The sequence below is a fragment of the Bemisia tabaci genome, chromosome 5 (assembly GCF_918797505.1).
Source record: "Bemisia tabaci chromosome 5, PGI_BMITA_v3".
Classification (NCBI taxonomy): Eukaryota; Metazoa; Arthropoda; class Insecta; order Hemiptera; family Aleyrodidae; genus Bemisia; species Bemisia tabaci.
The window spans coordinates 16,648,615-16,674,250 of record NC_092797.1 but is presented as its reverse complement, the minus strand read 5'-3'; the positions used below and the strand labels follow the sequence as shown (position 1 = coordinate 16,674,250).

Genomic DNA, 25,636 nt, shown 5'->3' with positions numbered 1-25,636 from the left:
TACTTCTAATTTTAATTGGGTTGAGTTCAGTAGAAAAGAACCAAGTTGTATCAAGATTGAACCAACAAAAGGAGGTTTGAAGTTTTTTTTTTTTTTTTTTTTTTTTTTTTTTTTTTTTAAAAATGAAAAGGGAGTGTTCAAAGCCTAATTTTGTTTGACTACTTTATGTACATCATATCTCCTCTTGACTTTGAGATTTAAAAAGGAGAAAATGTGCAGCTACGAGTAGTTAAGCTTAAAACTGCTTCTAACTCATTTTTCTCCGGAAATGTGTTGTGGCTCTTTTCTGCTCAATTTAGTCCAATAGTAAGTAGATGCTTTCAGAAAGTGACCAAAAGTAGGATACGGCTAAATATGTGTAATAATTTCCTCAAACTCAAACTCAAATGTACTGTATTATTGATCTTGTACAGATTTGTATTGATGAATCAATGTTTATAATTTCAGATATGTAATCTTGCCAACAATGGAGGATGGAACGTTGAGAAGAATTTCCAAGGTATCCCAGGTTCTATGATGCACTTAGAGGATCAGTGGGTCAGCTTTGACGATGTCTCAGACATCCGCAGAAAGGTAATACATTTGCTTTTCAGTTTCACTAATAGCTACATTATTTTTTACGTCAAAATCGAAGGGAATCCTATTGAAATAATAGCACATCATTTTTTTGAATGTGGTGCTTTCTGCTAATTGTTCAGTATACCTTTTGAAACATAAATTAGGATTTTACGCTTTGTATCTAACAATAATATGATTTATCATTGATCATTTAAATATTTTTGGTTTGCTAGTTCCTCTGTACTTTTTTCTATTTTTTAAGGTGTAACCATTACACTATTTTACCAGCTTGATTTTAAAATCGTCAGGTAAAATTTTATGACACTACAACTTTCTGCTTATGAATTTTAAGATTCGCTTTTTTTCATGCACAAGTGTTAATGCAATGCAGTCATAGTCGAGGAGACAATTCTTTTTTTTAGGTGTATGAATTAGGCAAGATCAAATGATTAGAAAGCTTCCTTATTTCTTTAAAAAAATGAGAGATATAATGTCTGCTGCAGAGTTGGGGGAAGAAAATTAATATTTTGGATGCAAGTATACAAAGTTTTAGTTATCAAATTTTTCAAATTCATTTTTTAATTATGTTCAAATAAATGTCTTACCAATGCATGTGGAATGTGCAAGGCATTTCCAAGAAACTGACGGAAGTGGTATCGGAGATAAAGAACAACGGGATCGACGTAGCGGTAATAACGGAAACGAAGAAAAAAGGCCATGGATCAGAGAGCCTTGGGGACTATGATTTATTCTACAGTGGAGTGCCGAAACATCAGCGTGCACAGCAGGGTGTCGCAATTCTGATCCGCAAAAAATTTCGAAAAAATATTAAGAACTGGGAAGCCATCAACGCTCGCATGATTAAGATGAACCTAACTATGCACGGTCACAGAGTCACTGTTTTGGGGGTATACGGGGTCAATGATGATGCTACCATCGCACTCAAGGATCAGTTTTTTGAAGAACTGGACGAGGAGGTAGTGAAGGTAGGACCTGGGAGAGAAGTTCTTGTGTTGGGAGATCTAAATGGAAGAACGGGATCCCGGGTTAACAGTAAAATCGTCGGCCCGTTCGGTGAAGTTACGGTGAACGACAACGGAAGCCGCATTATCGACGTTTGCGAGCAGAGGGAATTAAAAGTATTGAACGGGTTCTACCAACACAAGGATATTCACAAATATACTTGGGTCCAACCTACCCGCGGCTTAAGATCTATCATTGACTACGTGCTTGTTAAACAGGTAACAAACCTGAAGATCCAGCAGGTGAGAGTATGTAGAGGACTCTCCTGCGGTAGTGACCACTATTTCCTCAGAGCGGATGTAGCCTTTCCCGCTCGGGTGTCGCAGAACGATCGAGGCGACAATCAACAACCGGAGCGACAACGCGTACATCAAGTTCAGTACAACATCGATAGCCTAAAGCACCCGAGTGTCAAGGCTCTGTACGCAAAGCGCCTGGATGGAAAGTTAGGAGATGCGTGCGATGGCAGTACGGAAGAGCGGTATGAGTTTATCAAGAATTGCGTTCACTCGGCGGCAGCGGAGGCCCTGGGGGTTTCTGATCCAAAAAATGATAACAGAAAACCGCACTGGTGGGATGCGGAGGTAGAGGAGGAAATAAATATGAAAAGGAATAGGTATCATCAGTTTCTCTCTTCCCAAAAGTTGGATGATAAAATTATGTACAGACAGGCTCAAGCAAGAGTCCGTCGGGTAATCACTCGGAAGAAGAATGAGGCTTGGGAAGAGAGCTGTATGAAGATAAATACCTACCTTGGAGGTCGGAAAAGTACAGAAGGCTGGAAAGTGATCAAAGGGTTGCGGCGGAATAAAATGCGCGACATCATATCTCCGATACCAATTGACAAGATGGAAGACTATTTTAAAGATTTATTAACGGAGAGGCGACCCGAGTTTCAAGGCGGAGTCATAGGCACTAAAGAAGATTCCAACGTGAAGATCCAGCTCCAAGATGTAGTGAAGGCTGTGAGGGAGTTGAAAACTCGCAGAGCTCCTGGACCTGGGGGTATACCGGCAGAGTTGATAAAATGTGGCACCGGTAAACTATTTGAACATCTTCGGAAATTAATGCAAGACTGTTTGCATGGTTCCGAAATACCAAAGGATTGGAAGGAATCTTGGATTACTCCCAGTCATAAGAAAGGTAGTAAACAAGATTGCGATAATTACAGAGGTATATCGGTCACAGGAACCTTGAGCAAGGTCTATGGTAAAATTCTCAAGGCAAAGGTCGAAGAGGTTTGGAGCGGCCAGGAAGCCGAAGAACAGGCTGGTTTTAGAGCCGGTAGGTCTACCGTCGACCATTTGTTCACCATTACCCAGGTCATCCAGAAGAAAAGGGCGGTCAGCCAGGAACTGCACTTGGTGTTTGTGGATCTTCAGAAAGCTTATGACAGCGTGCCGTTAGTGAAACTTTGGGAAGCCTTGGAAAAAAGGGGTTTTAGCAAAGGACTTGTGGGGGCAATTAAATCATTTTATAACGGGACTATAGCAAGAATTAAATGTCGTGGAGAGTTGTCCGGAGGTTTCTTCGTCACAAAAGGGCTAAAACAAGGCTGTTGTTTGTCACCAACACTATTTAAGGTATACCTAGAGCACGTGTTAGAGGAATGGAAAAAGAAGGTTGCAGGAATGGGCGTTCCACTCCTTGATGGGCAGACCCTTTATACTCTATGCTTTGCCGATGACCAGATCGTTGTAGCTCAAGATGAGGAAGATGCAGATTACATGACGCGTAAGTTGGTCGAAGAATATCGGAAATGGGGCATGGACGTTAGTGTGTCCAAGACAGAGAAGCTGGTCGTGGGAGCAGCGCATCAACGGCAAAGCATAGAGCTTGAGGATGGACGGCGCATCAAAGAGTGTGATGAGTACAAGTATCTCGGTGTCTGGCTTGATCAGGATGGAAGGATGGATAGAGCAATTAAGGACAGGATCATCCAGGGCAGGAGAGCCATCGCGATGCTGAACGGGGTGCTCTGGGATCAGAGCATCTCAAAGGCAAACAAGCACCGGATATATGACTCCATCGTTAAAAGTATCGTGCTCTATGGTAGTGAAGTGTGGCCTTTGACGAAAAGAACGCAAGAAATGTTGAGGGCAACTGAAATGGATTTTTGGCGGCGATCTGCCGGCATTTCGAGACGGGACCGTGTCCGCAATGAGAGAATTCGCCAGGTGATGAAGGTTGAGAAAGATATCGTGCACGACGTCATGTCCAGGCAGTTATGCTGGTATGGGCATGTGCAAAGAATGTCGGAGGAGAGGTTGCCCAAACAAGTTTTGGATTGGGTTCCACCTGGGAAAAGGCGACGGGGATGTCCCGTAAAGGGTTGGCGGCAGGGCGTTGACGAAGAGATGTTGCGGTGTCAGTTGCCCGATAACCTCTGGGAAGACAGGCATATGTGGCGTTTGGGTGTCGTAGAACGCCAGAGTGCGTTATAAAGCGACTATATATATATATAAATGTCTTAACTATTTGTATCTTTTATGTCCATCAGAGTACCTACATTAAAGAAAATCAGCTTGGAGGAGGAATGGTTTGGGCACTTGATTTAGACGACTTTTCCGGACTTTGTGGCTGCGGTCCTAACCCTCTTCTCACAACGGTCAATCAAGAACTACGAAATTACAAGAAACGGGCCACAAGAGAAGACTGCACTTAAAATGACTTTAGGCTTTTTGCAATTCTTGACTGATAAAGCATAAGATCAAAAATAAAAAAGTAGATATCACAGAGCATTCGTTATTATTAAAGTTTCTGTCATTAGTAACTCCAGTATCCTCCAATTGATAAGTCAATAATGTTTCCATAACCTCGTTATCTGGATTAATCTATATTTCAAGCAGCAATGATTTTCAGAAAGCAGAACAAAATCATACAAATTGTAATAGAATCACCCCAATTCTTTATTTTATCCTCACGTATGATCTAAATGTCCTTGCGATGCAGAGAAATATTATGATTCTCCCATAAAATTATAGTGTTTTTTATCTCTGATAAACAGCCTTCTCTAAAACCATTTTTTAAAACGCATATTTTTTTTTTTTGCTTCTCTATAAGTGCACAAATCCCTGAGAGAAATTTCCAGAAAAAACTGCTGCTGTAGTGCTGCAAACCAAAATGAAAATCGTCGGAACAGCAATGCTGTAGTAGGTACCATTTTAGTATATTTTTCAATGAAGAAGTAAAAAAATCTGAAAGTAGTCTGGGCAGTCAACTGAAGTTACTCATCACAGAGACTCCACCACTACATATTTTCCCTTTCCATTGTAAATTGTGCTCAAATTAGTTAGGTAGATATTTTTAATTGCTCAATTGTAATATTGCTTCCTATTAAGTATGTATATTTCTTTGGTCAAATTGTTATAGGCACTTTAGTGTCCTATAATTGAACGAAGTGATAACTTCTGCTCTGTTTTGTCTCAAACGTATGTGTTCAAGTGCTTTAACTCATAAATAATTGTTTCATAGTGTGTTTCAAAAATAAAAAAAAAATAACTTAAAACCTCTTCATCTTGTTGTCTCTTTTAATTTGTTTGTAACTTGCGAACAAACCTTATGAATCTCAAATCCTCCAAAGTTTTTCTATTAAAATTGTTGGTAACTTTCTGTCCCTACCATAAAGAACATGTTCTGACCTTCTTATGGAGAAGCATTTTCAAGTTTTTGTTTAATAAATATTTTTAGAGTAATAATGGAGTCACAACAATGGAGAATTTGCAGTTGTCTGAAATTTAATGAATTTTGGGCCCTGTCCCTTGAGCGCAGTTTGCGGAACTTATTCCTCAAACTTCTCAGTTCCCGGAACTTATTCCTTGAAACGAGGCATGCTGTCCACACGAGTTCGCCCGAACTGGAACCGGAACTTCAATAAAACTATTTAATTATCGCAAAATAATAGATTACTAGGGGGCTACACCCCCTGGCCGCTACGCGACCCAACCCCCTGAAGGCGCTCCGCGCCATCAATGGGCCGCTTCGCGGCCCTATTTTTACCCTCCTATCAGTGTTAGTTTTATTTTTACCCTTAAAAAATTACGATATGAGGTATACTTTAATTTTAAACTTTACTTAAAATTACTTTAAAATTAAAAGGACGCGTTTTGGAATGACTGCTTGATGAAATATTGCAGTAAAACAATGAACAATGGTAGAGTCAAGCAATAATTTAGAATTCATGAGTCGGGGATCGAACCCACAACGAGTTCACAGTGGACGCATTCGACGTCGTAGACGACATAGCCACCTCTCGACATGAAGTCTCAGGTGCGAATCTTGTGTAGATAAGTGTAGAGCTGATGCGCAGGCTATACAGCTACTGCGCAACCTCCTCGACCACTGCGCATCCTCCCGCGCATAGCGGTAGCAGTACCGGAGCATTCTGTAAACTCACTCACTTTTATAACGTGATTTTAAAAAAACCTGGGTCCTTTTTCCAAAATCTGATTAAAGCGGGCTCATCTAGGGCCTATTACCTGTCGATTTACGTAAAAATCATGGAAATCGGCCCGGTAGAACGCTCAAACGAACTATGACAAAAAGTATAAATTTACATTGTTTAAATGGGAGAATTCGCAACTTTACCACGTAATATAAAAAAACCTGGGCCATATTTTGAAAATCTAAAAAGAGTTGGCTTATCTAGAGACAATTGTCCGTCGATAGCCCTAAAAATCATGAAAATCGGCCCGGTAGAACGCTGGAACTAAGCGTCACCAGTTTCGCAAAATTAGGATGTCTCGGAGCTTATAGTATAGATTACGGCCGCCAAAGTAACAAAAATAAATGTCAAGAAATGTAAAGGACGTAAAAAACAAAAACAAACAAATTCACATCAAAAGAAACATATATAGAAGCTCGGAGTACGGGGGAAGTTCCAGGTTTTGGAGGAACAAGTTTTTAGTTCAGCTTAAACTTGTTCTGGGAACAAGTTCCTCGGAATAAGTTCCGCGAACCGCACTCGTGTGGACAAGGCCTTCTGTTTTAGTGGAAACTACTGACAATGAGTCAACTGAACACGAGGATACCTTGGTTCATGAATTGAACGCTTATTGAAGAAGATATGACAAAATAATCTAATCTGCTAAAATACGTGTGTTTAAATGGGGAATTCTGCCAGATGACGTCACTAGGTGTTGCATTTTCTCACTTTTAAATCTATTTTAATACTATTTCCCTCATCAGAAAAAAACTACAAAAAATACTGTGAAATCAGTTCTTTAAGCACTTCCAGATGAAGCAATAAAAAATTTGCATGCAAATTCTCCATTCTGTCTAATACTCATTTTCTAAAAACACTTATGATTCGTCAATCTTTCACCAGAGCAAGTAACAAAACACAAAAAATTATTATGGAAATATGAAAAAAGTTTTTTTTTTCTTTTTTTTAAACACGCATAAGTATCAATTCAAACAGTAAATACAATGTAACACTACAATACTGGTCTATGGAAGTTTGCAAGACGTTGCAAATGAATTAAATTACAGTTTCAGAGCAATTATTATCACAGATTATAACATCAAAGGAACATTGATGGCAGAAATCACAAAAAGAGAAAAAAGTCTTCCTCCTCCCCTCCCCCGATAAAATCGCTAAGTTTTAAGAAAATAGCAAGAGTAGACTAAAAAATTACCGCGAGAGACATAAGTCAATTAAAGAACGGGAATGAGTAAAGCAAAGAACAATAAAAGAGTTAAGGGCTAATTTGTGTAAAAGAGTCGATTTCCTTCACTCTATTAAAATTTTCCTCACAAAATCAAGCTATAAATACTTGAGGAAAAGTCTGTGAAAAGTATTCTGATTACTTCCCCTATTGATTTTCTGAAGTAAAAAAAGAAAAGACCGGTTAGATTCAAGGATGGAATTTTTCGGAAATAAAACTTCTTCACCCCTAGAAAGCTAAAAGTAGGGATAGAGCTAGTAGCTGTCCACTAAAAAAATCAAGAGGTTCCACCTCTCAATTTCATAAAATCTACACTTGAGGTTTCGACCCTCTTAAGTTTTGTAAGATAATCTTAAAACATACCTAATTCAACGGAAAAAATAATTTTCTTAAAATTACAGAATCACAGAAAAAAATCAGTGCCATGCAAAAATGACGTGTGCAATGTACAGGTAGATAGTTGAGACGACAACACTCACAAGCATAACTGGATAGCCAATCCTGAAAAACATAAAAAAATAATAAGTACATATGTAATTAAAGAAAAATGTAAGCATTCTGGTTTATGTAGTTTCCTCCTTAAATACTGTCTGATAACCCAAGTAGCATTTTTCAACGGAAAAATCGCTATATATTGCGATTTTATCGGCGATAAAATCGCCAGGATCATCAACATCTGAGCGATTATCCTCGATCTTATCGGAATAAAATCGCGATTTAATCGCCCGGCAATTTATCGCCATTTTTTCGAAATAAAACTCGCGATAAATGGCGATTTAATCTCGATTTTATCGACGAAAATTCATCGCGATTTTATCGAACCAAAAATTGCGATGTGTAGCGATTTAATCGCCATGTATCGCAATTTTTTATGCGATAATATCTCGGTATATTGCAACCGATATAATCGCGATAACCAACCGATAAAATCGCTATTTATCGCGATCACTGCTACTTGGGAAGAGAGATACCCTTGAATGATGGAATGTAAGCATTCTGGTTTATGTTGTTTCCTCCTTAAATACTGTCCGATTAGAGAGATATCCTTGTATGATGACTACTTCTAAATGCAAGTAATAATGCTGAAACGAACTATGAGCAAATGAATGAAATCAAAACGAATGACGTAGGCTTGCAAAGCCTATGCACATAGTTCCTTTAGATTTAATTCAATTTTACAGTTTCGTTCAGTATAATAACGTTCAAATACAATAAAAAAATGAACTTTTTTGTAATAAATACATACAGAAGGTGGATACTTACTTTAAATATTCACTGAAAGAAATTCGATATCCGTGTTGCTCAGCCACTCCAGCACAGACCATGTTAGAGGATGCTCCTATTAGTGTGCCATTACCTGAATAATAAGAATATATAAAGGTAACTTAAGATGAGCGACATATAGGTTCAGGCTCTTTTAAAGGGTAAAATTCATGGGATCAATCATTCTTGCAGAATTCATGCATGGGTTAAGTTTTAAAAAAGGTTGAAAAGAAAACCGATCTTCAAATTTTGAACTGTAACATTAAAATAACTGCCACTTTTATAAGTCGACAAATTCTTAGCATCGCGACTAAAAAGAAATTACACCAAAGAGAAAAATAAACACAAAATGACTGGAAATACAGCATTAAAACTTGTCAACGTCAATCCCAGTCACAAGAAATAATCGCAAAATGAACGACTCTATATGTTTCCCTGATTACATTCAATTACGATGCAATTTACCAATAAACAGCTTAAGACAAGGCTGACGAGAGGCGAATGAAACGTGCAGTGTTTCAGAGGAGAAATACTATATAGAATTTTTCTTGATTTTTAAGTGAATCCAAGTGGCATGAGTAGAAACGAAAAGAAATACCTTGTAACTATCAAAGTTATGATAGTAAAAAGGTCGCTCTAATAAATTGCATCACTGCTACAAAAGAGGATGATGTGTGTGAATGATTGCTAAAAAAAATTGACCTACCGCCAAAAGAGGCGCCCAATGCCAATGCCCAAACCAACGGTTGGAGAGGTAACTCAAGCTCTTTGTTTTGAGACAGCCCTGTGATTATGTGAACCATCATGGATGCTAGAGGAATATTATCAACGAATGAGGAAACAATGGCAGAGACCCACAGGATCAGCACAATGGCAACAGCAAGCCTCGATTCTTTGTCCACACCCAGGATGAACAGTTCCGTTTGATGACCAATCCATTCAATTAAGCCTAGGCGAGACAGAGCCTGTTGAAAAAAAACAAAAAAACAATGGTTCTTGCTTAATCATTAACCACGAGATAGAGAACAAATTAAAAAATGAGGATAAAGAAAAGCTATTTCAGGATCTCAAAAAAGTTTGGAAAGACACTTTTTCGTCATGTGCTTATTGTCACTTTGTCCTATCTCAAAATATTTTTTCCTCTACTTTGCATTCTCTCTTCCTATAAAATTCAACCAAAACTAGTTTTCAGGGTTATGAGAATCTATTTTCATTGTAATAATCCACTAATTTACAAAACTCCTCATTAACGTAGACAATTAGATTTTCTGATGAAAATTTTAAAATGATGAATATGGTATATTTATGCTATCAGGTTTTTAAAACATACCATCCAACACTGTATTCTAATAAGACAAAGGAAAAGGAAGTAGACTACAGGTTAAGGATACAAAATCTGATACGAATACTTACACCTATTAAAACGAAAAGGGCAGTAAAAAACAGTAATGTCGACCACTCGACTCGAGCAAGCACTCCTTCCAAATCTACTTTCTCTGCTAAAATGAACAGAAGGGCAGCTCCAAAGAGAGCTGACCATCCAAGAGATAGATTTAGCTTGAAATTTGAATGGCAGAAAAATAGAGTGATGACGAAGAGGAGAGTAAATCCGGACTTTATGAGGAGTTTCCTATCTCGTATCGGGTACTAAGAAAAACATAGATAACCAAAAGAAAACCCATTAGATAAATTGATCAAAAATAAGACAAAAAACAATTATTTTCCATAAAATGAGAGGCTGCAGTATTAGAAGTTCTCTTATGCAACGAAATTTGAGATTTACAAATAGGTACTTAGTCTATTGTACAATTTTCCGAGAAACACCGAGGTGCCAAAGTGTCTCTGGTTTTCTTTCCCACGCTAAAGAAAAGCTTTCTACGTTGAGGCTGTAGTAAACAGGATCCTCTACAACTGCTGTACCTCTGCTATATGATCCAATGCATTTGGGGTTTGAAGAAAGAAAAAAAAAGAGAGAGGAGAGAAAAAAAGAGAGGCAAGATGTATTACAGCATACCTTTTCTTGAAGTTCCTGGAGGTTTGTTTTGTAATTTGGAATAGCCGAACTGAAATAAAAAAAAGAGACATAATTCAATACAAAAAATTACGTCACATTAAATTATATCTTTGGCAAAAACGGATTATTCAAGTCAAGCCAACTTCAGAGGAGCACCTGCAAAATTTTTAATTAAATACTATTCCTGAGAGGCGAAAAAATTTGACCTTAAACTGAGGTCTAAAATACACATAAATGAATTCATAGAAAGTTAGTTGACTAATTATTAGAATGGAACAAGCCAGTACATCCATTATCTCGTGTATAGTAGCGGGAACGGAAACAAAAGAGTCTCTGTCGCCCTCCGATAGTATGCCAACTTACTTGCTGTGATCTCAAGTTGACATTGTAAGATTCTTTCATTGGTTAAAGTCTCTATACATATGAGTATTGCCTCCTAGAATAAACAGTCTGTGGACTTGGATATTGAATACTGAACTCTGCGCATTCTCATTACATCCCTGAAATTTTTTCATGATGAGCTGAAAGCATTGTAAGTTTTTCCTTTCATTTGATTGGACAACTTTAATCTCGAATAAAGTATCCGGATAGTTGAAGTAAGCTTTATTGCTTGAAGGTAAACCTAACGTAGTTGATGAAAATATTTATTCTTGGTTCTTGAGGCCAGAGATTAGTCTCTTCGAGAGATTATGAAAAAAAAAAGTGAAAGGAAAATAATATTACAGTAATGTAACGAATGAATTATGAATTACATCAATAAAAGGAAGTGTATGTTCGTGAGGAAGAGGAACATATCATGAAAAAATACATAGTGTGATTTATTACCTTCCAGTGAGAAGCTTTGTTTTCAATTCACCCAACAATCTTCTGACTTTAATCATGAGAGTTTCACGGACCAGATCTTCATCTTTGGAATAAGAGGAAAGCGATGCAGCAGCTCTTTGCCAGATTGCGATTTCATGGCGGAGTTCTAAGATCAAATAGGAAAACATATCAGGAAAAAGTTAATCCATACTTCATGAAATGAAAGAAAGGAAAGATTACAATACACAGTTGTGAATAGTGGCATACGCTCACTCAAATAAGTCAAGAAAAATAATTTTCTTCCTCTCTAAACTTAGGTAGGTTGAAGAGACTCTTCAGAAAAACTTACTCTACACATTGATTGCTAAGGAATTTTTCATGCAATTGTAACAGCCAATTCTAAGGATCCTGAATGCATCTTGACAAACGAGACAGCCAAAATGAAAAATTTAATTTTTTTTCTCCTCAATTTTTAACTTCTCATTGAATGTCTGCTACCATACCATGCCCCACATCACTTCCACCATGTATTATCAAAAGGTTCTTTTAGCTGATGGTGATGATACAATATTGTATCATCCTTCATTGCCGATACAACATCAGAAGTTGTATTCACAAAAAGAAGAAATAATTATAATATTCAGAGGCATGCTCCTATTTATGAGGAAAACATTGTGGAGAAAAGTAGAACTACTGAGCCATTCTTATTCTTTAAATATGTAATCATTCTGATCATAAAATAAATTTAAAAGTTGGCATTTTTAAACAACAATTACCTTGCACATCATGTGGCTCGGAGAAACGAAGATCGTTCGTATTGCGGAAAATGTACCTCAAGTGGAAATGAACGACAACCATTACAATGAGACATCCTGTGCCAGCATGTAAAATGTAACTTCCAAAATTGACACCCTATGACATAAAGAAATATTATCTGTGGTCCATGTGACAAAATGTTGCAGCTTAGGAGGGGGAGGTCAAAAAGAGAGGCTCAGCCTATTGTATCGGATTAAGGTGATTCGATGGACGCCATATTTTGTGTCAGAACAGCATGCGATATATCGCATCAATTGGTTCCATTTTTTCAGCTACTCATCATTTTCCTCCAATTTGGAGATCGCAATTCTGTTGTCAGGGGTCTAAAACACTCACTTACCAATTTTAACAAGAAAATTCAACGTATTAAATGCGTGGTTTTTTCAGAGAGAAAACATCGCATTCGATACTGATATCGAAACTGCACTCGAATGCGATATTTTCTCTCTAAAAAAACCACGCCTTTATTACGTTGAATTTCTTTGTTAAAATTGATAAGTGAGTGCTTTAGTCTCCTGACAACAGAATTGCGATCTCTAAATTGGAGAAAAATGACGAGTAGCTGAAAAAATGGAGCCAATTGATGCGATATATCGCATGCCGTTCTGACACAAAATATGGCGTCCATCGAATCACCTTAAGTCATTTTAATAGGTACTGTTCCAGTCAAGGTCTAGGTTGTTTGTATGATCCAGTTGCCTGGTTGTTTGCCTTTATATTTCAAATTCTAAAAGAAACAAACCAGCTACTTGACTTTGCCCCTCTGCCTCCAGTTTTCAGGTGTTGGCTACTTTGAGACCAAGTTCGTCAGCAAAGAGCCAACTTTCAGGGGTGCATAAATTCTAGGCCTCTGCAATTTTTTGGAAAGCATTAGGTTTTTGCAAAAGGGTTAACACAACGGGCTGATTAAAATTTATGGTAAATTTTTTGGTGGATTTGCAATATTCTTTCAAATATCTAAGGAAATTGTTAAATTATATTGTTTGCAGGGAAAGGGGGAGGACCTTGTCAGTGTCCATAATTTGGTCTCAAACGACTAGTTGCATGGTGAAACCATTTACACCCTTGTCAATATTTAGCTTATTTTAAAAACAACACACTCATAAATTATTTCTCTGTAAAAATACGTACTTTTATAAAAATGTCCAAATATTTGGTTCTTTTCTGCCACACCCTAGTCAATTTATGGTCTATCTACACACAAAAAGTTTCATTGAAATCAAGAGAAAATCACTTAGATGGCTCCACAGTCCGCACCAATTGAAAAGTAATTTGACTTTTTACATTAATTTCCCTCTAAAAGGAGATAGGAAGGAGTGTCTTTCTTTTCTTCGTTGATCCGTTTGATATTTTGCACACATTATGCTAATGAAACAAAGTTCAGTTACATATTGCCTTGAAATGTTTTCTTGCAAGAAAATTAAAACCACATCTGCGATTGAATCAAAACTTGCAGATTTCTTACGAAAGGAATTTTACGATTACTGAAATTAATATAAGTTATGAAATCACTTACTGCAGCTACAATTTTTGCGTTTGTAGCAATTATGACATTTGGCGGATCACCAACAAGTGTCAAACCTCCACCGATGTTAGAGTAAATCAACACCGCCATCAATATGGGAACAGGATTTAGTTCTGTTACTTCACAAAGTCTGAAAGTTAAATGGAAGAAAACTAAGTAATTTATCATAAACGGATACTACTTGAGTTCAAATGAAAAACTACACAATCTTTTAAATGGAGGGGCAACCAAAGCCTGTAAAAAACAGGTGGTCTCAATGAATAAAAGTCAGGAAAAATCGAGTCATCACCGCCTTTTTTCAGACTAGAAATACCAGGCCGTAAGTGCACCGTAAAACCATAACTTTAGACACTTCTTAACAAAGAACATAAGGCAATCAATGATTAAATTATATTTTTTTATGAAATGTAATGGGTCGTACAGTCAAGACTTTTAAGAAAACTTAAATTACTGACACAGTTTAAAGTTTTATGCTCAATGCTTCCTATCTTCAAACAGTGAGAAAAAGAAAAGAAAAACCTTTGATTTGTACCTGATAGTCACAGGAGTCATAAGTAAGATTGTTGTGACATTATCCAGAATTGATGATATGAGAGCCGTAAAACCAGAGAGAGTGATAATTAGAGGCCAGACTTTCCCATTGGTAACCTGAAAATCCAATCATCATTATTGTCGCCATCAGCAAATGGATTTTAAGCAATTCAATAATGTTACAAGATCTAAAACTTACTCTCCTCTAAGTTTACACAATCTGCAAGAACCTGTGTGACATGCTGTAAAAAATTACTGATGGACTGTTCAATAAAAAAAGGGAAATATTGCTTTGATCCATATGGGCAATCGCCTTAAATAATCGATAAAATACAATCAGCAAATTCTCTTCACTTTAACATATTTTGAGTGTTCAAACTTATATTCCTCTGAGGAGAGAGAGCTCCAGGAGCCTAAATCAACTTCAAAATGAGCCACAATCCCCAGAAACAACAGTCCATGCACATTGAAAATTTAATACTCGTATACTGACCTTGTAAGCATAAACAGCCAGATAATCAAATACACCCGTTTCAGCAAAGATTGCGACCAGAATCATCATGCAAAACAAAAGAACAATTGTTTCTACGTCGACCCATGATATCAACTCAGCAGCCGTTGGTCTCTGGAACAATAAAAAATTATTTAAAGTGTACTTCATACGAGACATATCTATGCTTTAAGGCAAAAAAATGTGTAATAGTTGTAACTTTTAAAAATGTCTGATCATGTTTTATTCTCTTCAAGAAAAGATAATCAATATGTTTCTTTGCAATTCAGTGTGATTTTTTGGAGTGAGTGAGGAAAATTCTAAGAAAATTCCATTAGAAACTGTTGGTTGGTTTTCCTTTAAAACATAAAGCATGCGCGGAGACTTACAATGGTGCAATCTGAGACATGAAGATGTAAAGAAGAGACTACACTGTTTACCTCATTTAGAGCAGCTAAAATTGCAATAGATAGAGTTGACGCAAAGACAGCAGCAATTGTTCGGTGTACTATCTGAAACAAAAATAAAAATTGCCCTGGTATGAGAATTAATTCTACTGAAGTTTAGAAGTATATCAGGTCAAGTTTTTTTAAGTTTTATAAAATGAAGCATTACGTTGAAAAAATAATGTTTTAATTCAATGATCTTGGGGGAAAACAAAGAAATAAAAACGAAGTAAAAAAAAAAAATAAAAAAAATTGAGGGTTAATGGTGCAGACGCTTGAAAAAAGCTTGCAAAATTCCTTGAGTTTTCTCATTTACTGATTTTTCCTCATTTTCACTGGTAGATTCGCTTATGAAAACCATGGTCTCCTTCCACTTGCCCCCAAAAGAGCTAAGATTTTTCTTGGAAGAACTAAGATCTTCTTTGGGAGTTTCTAGCAAAATAATTTTCATTCATCATTCATCGTTCCACAAATTTTTCAGCTTTGAGTCTAAATCAGACCGCTAAAAAATACAAAATGTTCTCAAATTAGAAAGACTGAGAAGTCCTCGTGTTTGATACGAATCCTTAGTGAGTTTCCTGATTTTCCCAGAAATTCATCATTCCTTAATAAATCCTGGTATATAATCATTTTTCTGGATACTAGACACCTTAAAATAAAGTTACACATGTACAAGTTAGAAAAATGTTGATAACATTTAATTTTTTTCAGAGCTTCTGATGTCTTGCAGAATTAACTCCAAAACTTTATTAAAAAAAACTCAAAACTTTATACATTCAATATTCAATTTAACATCGTCTTTAGAGCTGCTTGAATTTTAGCAACTAAATACTGAACAGATTGGTCAGCAGCACAATTTTCTTAGAACAGCATGGGGGAAATATTCCGAGGAACTTTGACGTAAAATAGATGTAAAAAAAGATTACCTCAAACATAATTAATATGTACAGCCCAAATAAAATGAAAGCGGCAAAGATAATTCCATCCTCCGGTCTGATGGGATGCAAATCGACAGTGAGGGTGACAGGAAAACTGGCATTTAGGTCTGTTTGAAGTTGAAGCCGCACTTCACTGTTTTGAAATATCCTGAGAGGGGAAAAATAAATTGAGAACAATTTTAATTTTACAAACTCTCTTCGCAGCACGTTACTCAATAAAGGTAATGTATCATTGTTTCTGTACATGCATAAAATCACTGCAAAATGGTGCACACATTGTTAATACCAGGTGATGCTCTTCATGTGAGGGAATGGAGAGAGGTCAAAAAATTCCCCTGATCTCACAACTGGTGAATATTATTCACTAATAATTCACTATTTTAGTAAGCTAATTCAGTTACGATACAACTGTCACCATTGAATTTCTACTTTTTTAATTTTTTTTAAAATTAAAAAAAACTTACATTGAACAGAGAAATATTCCAATTACTAAACTTACTCTTTATCCACCTCATCAAATTCAAAAAGCTTGGTGACGCTTATTTCAGGAACTGTATCCAGCATTTCTTCAGAAACAAGTGGTACCTCCCAGACTTTACTTAAATTCTGAAATCGGAGGCATTCAATTTAGATATTAAAAATTCCAAAAGAATTTTTCGAAACTCACCTTATTTTGAAACACACATGAAAATCAAAAAGCCATGAAAAAAACGGGACTACCACATAATTGAGACAACTTCCTCAACACAGCAAAATTGGCTGCTGTGGATGACTGATACTTTTTAATAGATGCTAACAGTAAAACGACGGTGAAACTACCAAACCACGTATCTCGTGTTTGCGGTGTTTAAAAATCTACGCTCGCATTTTATTTTTTTGAAGTAGACCAAATCAATATCATTCCTTGAACTGTTCACTGAATTTTCTCCACACGAAGAGGAAAAATCACAGAAATTTTCAAGACTGGACGTTAAGTAGTTTTTCATTTAAAAAATGAAATATGACAGGAAGTCTGCGACGTCGCAAACCGAGATACGTGGTTTGGTAGTTTCACCGTCGAAAAGTAAATCAGACAGGGTGCGAAATTGAAAGAAAGCAACTTGAGTTCGTATCAAAATTTTACAGAGCATACAATGAACGCATTGATACTTTCCAAATTTAACTCTAAAGTTAGGAACCAGCATTTTTTTGTGCATCAAGTCACACTTCTGGCTCACAAAAAACCAAAATCTACTTGAGTGAATTTAGCACTGAACTAATTTTGCTATACATCCTACACCTTTCCTGCCTGCTGATTTTTTTTTAACTACAAGATTAAAGGTGCACTGTATCAGAAGAGGAAGAAAATTTGTACAAAAGTATGTTCTAGTTAACAACCTAATGTATAGGTTGTTAAAGAAATTCATCCTACAACCAACTTGTTTTTCTAATTCACCAAATAATTTCTGAGAAGTATAAAAAGACTAGAGAAAGAATACAAGTTTTTGAAAAAATAAGTTTACAAATAGACAAGTCATTTCATCCATACCTGCATGTACATTGGATTATTTTTCTCCAATTTTTTGACAGATTGGCGTAGTTCAATCCATACACTTAGCTTGCGGCTAGACAGGCTTTCATAATCATCTGGTATGAATGCTCCAAATAATTCCACTTTTAACTCCTGTAGAACAATATTCTGGGATATTAGAAAACCTAAAGGCAATAAAAAAAAATGAATTTATTGTATTATGGAAAGAATGTTTTGAGAATAAATTTTCAAAGAAAACATATTTGGCAGAAAGCACAATTTAATATCAGTAAAAACAATGTAAATAAGGTGCAATCAATCGATCTTTCAAATAAGGGGAGATTGGGTTACGAGAAAATTTTTTTTTTCTGAGCCCTTAACATGCTTTAGAGACATAAGTACTACATCAATTATTTTGTATTAATTAATTAATTGAATACTAACTGTATTCATGTGAGCCAAGTTTACAAAAGTTAGTCTCAAATTTTAATCGTTAATCATTACAGTCTTAAATGATGGGAAATTGAGTTTTTTGCTTCAAATTTCTTATTATTAAATTAAGTACTAACTTTTTGATTTTCCGTGGGAGACAGATAACTGGTGCAAATCACTGTCATTAGGATGTTCATTTGAGCACATCAGTATTGTCTGGAAACAAAAATGAGAAACAAAAAATGAAAAAGGGAATTTCAAGATTTTCACAAACTGTGAACGGTATGCAAACTAATGACCAAAGATGAGGTAAAAAAAGTGGAAAAATTTGTTATCTCTTGGAGGCAGTGACGACGAAAGACGGAAAAAACGATCAGCACGACAGTTTCCTAAAGCGTTGTCCACCCTGATCAGAGGTAAAGCTTGACCTAATTTTTGCTGATATTCAGAAGCAAATACCTCATGGATGGCACATGGAATCTTCGAGCCCCCATTAAAACTTTTGCTGAAGATTATAAGGAGAGTAACATATCTAAGTTTTGACAAAGACTGAAAGCAGAAAACTGGCCAGGAAAGAGGAGGAATGATTTTTTTTGTACCTGAAATCTAACGGTGCAAGAATAATAATTAGGATGAAATAATAAAAACTTACTATAGAAAACACCCATACAAGAAAAAGAACGATTTGAGTAAGTCGGCGAACCCACGACATAGGCAAGTCTGCTTCATCGTCTTCGTCCACACATTTACTTTTTGATTTTGAATCATTAGCACGTCGACTAAGAAACGGTGATAGTGAGGCTTCTTTTGTGACGACAATTTCGGGAACACTTTGATCGGAGGTTGTGGCATTATTACTTTGCTGAATTGCAAAATCTTCTTGAAAATTAGCAAATGTAGAATCTCGCTTGATTTGATCAGGCAGATCATTCCACACGGCTATGGCACCAACTGGCACTGTATCTCTGCGGGAATAAAAAGAATCAAACGACTTAGTGAAAAAAAATGAGTATAGAGAGGGGAGAGGAAACAGATCATCTGAAGATTGAACATAGGTATAAAAATTGGATTGTATACAGGGTGATCAAAAGTTAAACCGACAGACTGGAATACAGAAAAAACCTAGCGCTTGGGGGGAAGGGGGGGGGTGCTGTAGCCCCCTTAAAAAGCGACTTCGAAAAAAATTTCATAAAAGAAAAAAGTATTATTTTGGCCCAAAGAATACACTTCTGCAGTCTGGTGGTTTAACCTTTGATGACCCTACGGACCATAGAGTCTTGAATTTTCTCATGTTCTGATTTTTCCTCATTTTCAGCGGAAAGTTCCCTGATGACAATTTGAATTTTAAGAAGAGAAAACAGATTAATAACGCCTTATTGAATTATCGATTATTTTTCACCATTGAGTCACGTGGAATAAGTTAATAATTCTTAGTTATAAAGGTGCATGATTTCGCATGAAAAAATTGAGAAAATACAGGAATTTCAGAATGATGAAATTAGGAAACAAATTTTTACACTCATGCAGTGTCGAATTTTGGTTTTTGAACTTACCTACTCGACGGAAACGGTTCAGGAGAATCCTGTCTTGTAGACGTTCCTGGTCCAGATGGAGTTTGGGGTGTATAGTACGTATTGATACTGAACAAAGATTCGCTTTCACTGCCAATATTCCTGTCGGACGAAGTTGGAGTGTCGCAGATAAGTCGCTCGTCATCTTTTGGATAGCTCATCGCTCAACGGCAGACCTGATACGCAAATCTGAGGAAATTAAGAGGGGAAATTTTAATGGTGTGAACAAGTGTAGAAGTAGAGAACAAACGAAGGTAATTTATTTTTAATGGGCTATATGAGTAGTCAAAGGGATACCTACTATTTTCTTCTTTTTTCTGTCCATTTTTGGGAGGCAAATTTCCGAAACTTTGAGCTTTGCAAGAGAACTGATTTAAGGATGTGCCTGAAAAACTGTATGAATACTTCAGGCGTCTGGGATCCCTCCGAGATCACTAGTCTCAGTCTCTGCTTTTGACTCGCAACCTCTCCAAGTAGCGTTCTCATCTCGGAGCTTATAGCGTGATTCGCAAGTCAAGAGCCGAGAGTGAGAGACTAGAGATCTTAGGGAGACGACGCGATGCTTGAAGTATTCCTACAGTTATTAGCATAGACACATCCCTCGATCGTTTTCTGCGCAAAGTTCAAAGTTTTGGAAATTTGCTTCCGGTAAATGAGGTCCCTCTTCATTGATCTGATCACGATTCTGAAGCAACAAAACTTGCGTACACTCCCACAAAAATGAAAAAGACTTGGTCTCTTTGCAGCAGACTCGGATATTTAAACGCAGAGTTGAAAAGTTGATAGGGCGAAACGCATGAAGCAAATTATTTCGACTACCAAGCAGGTAAAGATATACAACCACAAAATGAAGGAGAATCTCTTTTCGACTGACACGGAGACTTTAACGCAGGAGTAGAAAAGTTGAACAGGGTGAAACGCGTGATACTTCCAAGTAGGTAAAATTGCGTGCCCACAAAATGAAGGAGAACATGATGTTCTATATCATTAGTCTTATTTAGTTCGTCAAACGCAACTTCAGTTCGCGTAACCGAACTAGTGTGCGTTTAGGAACAACGTAAGTTCAATTAGTTTCCATACACACATTAAGTGTTTTTACAGATGTACCAGAAATTGCGGTTCCAACTGCAAACGAACTGCTCTATTTTAGAGCTATGACAAAGGTATATTTTTGTAAAATAACTTGAGTGACACTCCGGCCTCCGGCCATTTTCACTGATTTTTCCGTGGAAAAAAAAATCTGAATTTCACCAGAGAAGTGCAAATTTTCAAAATTTACTGAGGGAAGATCTCCTAGACCCTTTCATCAGAGCTAAACGAGTTGGACCCCTTTTGGAGGTGTGCTCTCCCCCTTTCCCCCAAAATGCTTAATTTCGCCCATGTGCCCATCGTTAGCAGCATACACCTCCTTAACACTAAAGTCCTTTGAAAAAAATATTGCAAAAAAATACACATAAAATAAACATACTCACAAAAATGACAACCACGCGAATAGATTATTTACTCGGAGAGGATAATTTAAAATAGAAAATTATATATTTGAGACGTTTGACGAACCAACTAAAAATAGGAACACACATATAAACTGAACCCACGACACTTTAGACGTTGAAATAAATGCCTGTAACCACTTAATTTCAAAGGAAGGATAAAAATGCGTTGTTCATCATGTTCGCGTACACAAGAATTTCAACAAACATTATTCACGGCAGCACCACTACAACGTAATTCTTGTAAACCACTGGTAAAAATGTGAAGAGTACGTATGAATTTTGAATACTTTAAGCAGACTACACTAACTACGAGAAAAGAATGGTTGGGCAGAGGTGATGAGAGCAGCACGAGCTGCAGGAATGACTGAAACACCTCGCAATCTGTAAATCGTGTCGCATTGGTTCATTAGATAAAAATCCGAGCACACGGCAAATGAAGATAGGTACCGCGAAATTAGAGGAGATTCCTTCATTCGCTGATAGGGAAATTGATAATCAGAAGGTGACTACAATACAGGCTCGTCTGGGTAAAAAATGAAAGGTATAGGTACAGGGCCGTCCATAAATTGATGGTTTGATCGTACGGGTGCACGTTTTCGTCACCAAAAGACCTCTTAGTTCATTTTATTGATACCACAGACAAGATTAATTTTTTTTACGCGATACCACTATTCGAACATGCAAGATGCTGTTTTGCCTACCTCCAACAGTGAAGGCTAATCGTATTTCACCGAGTGGCTCTTTATCATGAAGATCCTCTCATCAAAGGGTAACTAGGCATGAATTATCTCCCTGCATTGAGAGTTTAGAAAAAAACACGTATCTGATAAAGCGCTGCGATGTGAGAATGCGACGTTCATCCAATCTCTCCATGGGTATTCGAGAAAACAATCGAAAAATACGTAACTTTTGCTGCTTCGGGAGCTGGTCGTGCCCGTAGTTATACCCATAGCTTTACGCAGTGGCGGCGCGTAATGGATGCACGTGGGTGAAGTCGCACCCACAAGATTTTGTGAGATTTTTTGTGATTTCTTGAGATTTTGGATCATTTTTTTGTGAACCCTCGTTTGAAGTCACAAATTTTACCAATGTTTTTGGCAATGGCGCTTTCAACGCCTGAAAAAGAAATGAGTTTGCTGTAAACTTTGTTTGAAACGTTAAGTGTTCGAGGTAATGTTAGTCAAACTTCTAGCGATAATGTTGCGATTTTCGCACGCAAAAATCTAATGGCTTTGACTAGCAAAAATAGCTTAAAATTGCATTTTGGATGGGCTCAATTTGCAAAATTTTCCGGAGGCGGAACCCCGGAGTCCCTTGCCCTAGGGGGGGAGGGGGTCCGGGGGGATTATACCCCCCAGCCCCCAGGACTTATTTTCTGTACCCACGAATCAAAAGCCCACGCGCCGCCACTGGCTTTACGCTACCGGTGGCGCGGCGTGCTTTGCTATATATCGATTGGTCTGCCATTTAAATCGATGGAAAAGGATCGATATACAGGGTGTTCACAACGAACACCTTAATAATCGATTCTTTACCATAAGTTTAGATGGGGAAATTTTGATAATCGATCATTCACGCTTCGTCACTGTACGCTACCTTTCGGCGTTAAAGGAGTCCCGCCAAAGATAGTATAGAAAGTCTGCGGTTCAAAATGTATCACGGAGGAAACTCACGGAATAAGGAAAACGAGTATCTCAGACTAAACGAACGTCGGATATTTTATCTCGATTTGTATTGGCCGGAAACCGGTTGTAATACTCCTTCTTTTTCGGCTGCAGGGTGACAGACTACGAGACATTGGCAAACTGTCATGGGTGGAACTGCATGAACTACAGGAGCTTTTTGAGGGGGATCAGAAGAGCACCTCATCAAGGGGGGGGGGGAGGGGTCGTCTGGAAGAGAGGGGTATAGAAAGTCTTTCCATCGAAGGGTTTTGAAACGACCTAACTAGCTCCAGAAAAGGGTGTTGGGAGGGTTATTGCTGCAACTCCAATGGGAAGTCTGGGGGCCTTCCTCGATAAATTTTGAAAAAAAGTAGTTGTTTCAAGGGCAATTTTGAGTTATTCTCACCTAAAAATTGATAAAAATACAACTTCGTAGATAGAAATATAAGTATTGCGCCCTCTAGAGCGAAATCTTTCATATTTTTTTAGGGGGGACCAAGTAGATTCCTGAAGGCAGGCCCCTCCCCAGCTCCCCCTGCTTACGCCCATACCTAAGTATGTCTTTTGTGGGTTAGTCAATTGGAGGAGAGAGAATTTACTGTTGGATCACTGATTTCTGCATTTTATCATCCTCTTTCCAAAAATAATTGTACATACTCTTCCTCAAATTCTGAGCCCATTGTTCTGCGCCCCCCCCCCCCCATGGATTTAGTATAGACTGCTGGCAAATTAGGAGAGGCCCCAGAAGGATAGTCCTGGATTCTCCAAGTATTTCACTGAGAAATTTTAGGTGATCCTTCAGATATTCCTCTAAAAAAAAAAAACTGGACCTCCAGTGAGATGGTTGTTCATTGTAAAGTTGTTCAATAGAAGTAGGATGAAAAGTATTCTAATTTGATTTCTAGAGGTAACTAGAGGCTACGGGTACAATCACGCAGTAATTAAAGGTCAAGATTTCTGGTTTTGGTCGATTTTATACGATCTCCCTAGTTTCCCTGAAGGAAAAGAAGAAGAAAACCCTACTCCATGGGGCGTAATTTACTGAATTCAAACCACGCACTTTAGATGACATTCAAGGTAGCTGAGAAAAAATAAAAACATAAGAAGTATATCTATACTATAAGCTCTCAAGCCTCCTAATTTTGCGAAACTGGTAACGCTTAGTTCCAGCGTTCTACAAAGCCGATTTTTATGATTTTTGCGGCTATCGACGGGCAATTGTTTCTAGATAAGCCAACTCTTTTCAGATTTTCAAAATATGGCCTAGGTTTTTTTATATTAAGTGGTAAAGTTGCGAATTCTCCCATTTAAACAATGTAAATTTATATTTTTTGTCATGGTTCGTTTGAGCGTTCTACCGGGTCGATTTCCAAGTTTTTTGCGGTAATCGACGGGTAATTGGCCCTAGATGAGCCCGCTCTATTCAGATTTTGGAAATAGGACCCAGGTTTTTTTAAAATCACGTTATAAAAGTGAGTGAATTTTCAGAATGCTCCGAGACTGCTACCGCTATGCGCGGGAGGATGCGCAGTGGTCGAGGAGGTTGCGCAGTAGCTGGGTAGCCTGCGCATCAGCTCTACACTTATCTACTCAAGATTCGCCCCTACTTCCTTAAGACGAGCGGTAGCCGAGTCGTCAAAGACGTCGGAAGCGTCCACTTAAAATATGGTGTGGGTTCGATCCCCGTTACCCGAAATTCTTAATTATTACCTGATTATCAATGTTCGTTGTTTTACTGCAATATTTCATCAAGTAGTCATTCCAAAACGCGTCCTTTAGACTTCAAAAAAAAAAATTTGTTTCTTTATTCATCAAAACCAAAAATTATTTCATTCTAAAAGTAAAGTATACCTCATTTCGTAATTTTTTAGGGGAAAAATAAAACTAACACCGATAGGAGGGTAAAAATAGGGCCGCGAAGCGGCCCATTGATGGCGCGGAGCGCCTTCAGGGGGTTGGGCCGCGTAGCGGCCAGGGGGCGTAGCCCCCTAGTAAAACATAACAAGCAAAGCAAATTGGAGCTTCCCAGGCCAGTTACGAGCCTCATTCTGGCCAGATGTAGACGCTACGATAAAAGTTAAAACAATGGATGAACAGATAGAATCAGCATGATATGAGTGCAAACTGAAGTGAATTTGCCCCTTCTGAACAGTGCTTTACTTTGTACTTATTGTTAGACCGATCCGCTTCAACCCAGGCTTTAGGTGAATGATCTCTCTTTAGATCCAAATGCAGAGGGAATTGAGTAACTGTAACTGTGAAGCTGGAAATTGAGTGACCCGTCTTATTTACTGTGTGCTGAATTCGTATTCTGCGATTCGCATCAAGAGATGTGGATGAAAAGTACTTAAATGCTTAAACGTTGCGAGTGAAACCATGAAACAGCTATGTACATTAAATGTTAAGAGCACTAAATCTGCTATAAGTCTTAAACAGTATATACCTAAAATTTGTTTTGTTTGTGGGTGCAGAACAGATTTGGAGAGAAAACCTCGAATGTTGCAAACCTTGTTGGCGTGTGACAAGAATCCTCCATTTGAAGGTCTAGAGTAATTATCCTCCCAACCAACGGGAAATATTAATTGAGTAGAATTATTAATTGAACAATAAGAGTCGTCAGCGTACATAGTGAACAATAAGTTATGCAAAATCACTCAAGAGAAAACAAACACAACGTAAAATAATAAAAATGAACGTGGAGTCGTGGAGTACGCGCGCTGATAAGGAAATAAACAAACAAGAAACGGCAACAACGACTGCAGGGAACCAATCAACAAACAGAAAAAATATCAAGGACGCGCTCTCAACACAGATTAGTCCAGATCGCTAACATCCAATCTAGCCAATGCTTCAGAAGCGTGAGTAATTTTTGCTACAGGTTAGGCAACTTTA

General features: G+C 37.5%; 2 protein-coding genes across 6 annotated transcripts in view; one reads left to right on the top strand and one right to left on the bottom strand.

Moving 5' to 3' along the window:
• Positions 1 to 7,166, top strand: part of Cht10 (Chitinase 10) — a 39,967-nt gene extending 32,801 nt beyond the window's left edge. Inside the window, exons 37-38 of the mRNA XM_072300354.1 lie at positions 448 to 573; positions 4,082 to 7,166. Of these exons, the coding sequence (XP_072156455.1) occupies positions 448 to 573; positions 4,082 to 4,246 (291 nt within the window). The 3' untranslated portion in view covers positions 4,247 to 7,166. The remainder of the gene's footprint in view (positions 1 to 447; positions 574 to 4,081) is intronic.
• hoe1 (OCA2 melanosomal transmembrane protein hoepel1) lies at positions 6,931 to 25,427 on the bottom strand. 5 transcript variants are annotated; one of them, XM_019058855.2, is made up of 18 exons: positions 25,252 to 25,427; positions 19,570 to 19,776; positions 18,669 to 18,981; positions 18,154 to 18,232; positions 17,603 to 17,769; positions 16,574 to 16,680; positions 16,063 to 16,222; positions 15,131 to 15,202; positions 14,694 to 14,825; positions 14,202 to 14,317; positions 13,661 to 13,799; positions 12,105 to 12,240; positions 11,350 to 11,494; positions 10,525 to 10,573; positions 9,924 to 10,157; positions 9,217 to 9,475; positions 8,511 to 8,604; positions 6,931 to 7,748 (listed from the first exon to the last, which is right to left on the bottom strand). In XM_019058855.2, the coding sequence occupies exons 2-18, from the start codon at positions 19,746 to 19,748 to the stop codon at positions 7,664 to 7,666; spliced, it is 2,466 nt and encodes an 821-aa protein (XP_018914400.2). In that variant the 5' UTR covers positions 19,749 to 19,776; positions 25,252 to 25,427; the 3' UTR covers positions 6,931 to 7,663. The 5 variants fall into 5 exon arrangements, with proteins under 5 accessions (XP_018914400.2, XP_072156457.1, XP_018914398.2 ...); XM_072300356.1 differs by having other exon boundaries at positions 25,188 to 25,423; XM_019058853.2 differs by lacking the exon at positions 25,252 to 25,427 and adding an exon at positions 21,060 to 21,460.
• Positions 25,428 to 25,636: the final 209 nt, after the last annotated feature.

Excerpts from the sequence above, each read along its gene's own strand:
- hoe1 (XM_019058855.2), bottom strand. The coding sequence starts at position 19,748 with ATGAGCTATCCAAAAGATGACGAGCGACTTATCTGCGACACTCCAACT. Across the intron at positions 14,826-15,130 it reads TTTTAGCTGCTCTAAATGAG|AGACCAACGGCTGCTGAGTT; the intron begins GTAAACAGTGTA and ends TTATTGTTCCAG. Across the intron at positions 7,749-8,510 it reads TCTTTCAGTGAATATTTAAA|GATTGGCTATCCAGTTATGC; the intron begins GTAAGTATCCAC and ends TATGTTTTTCAG.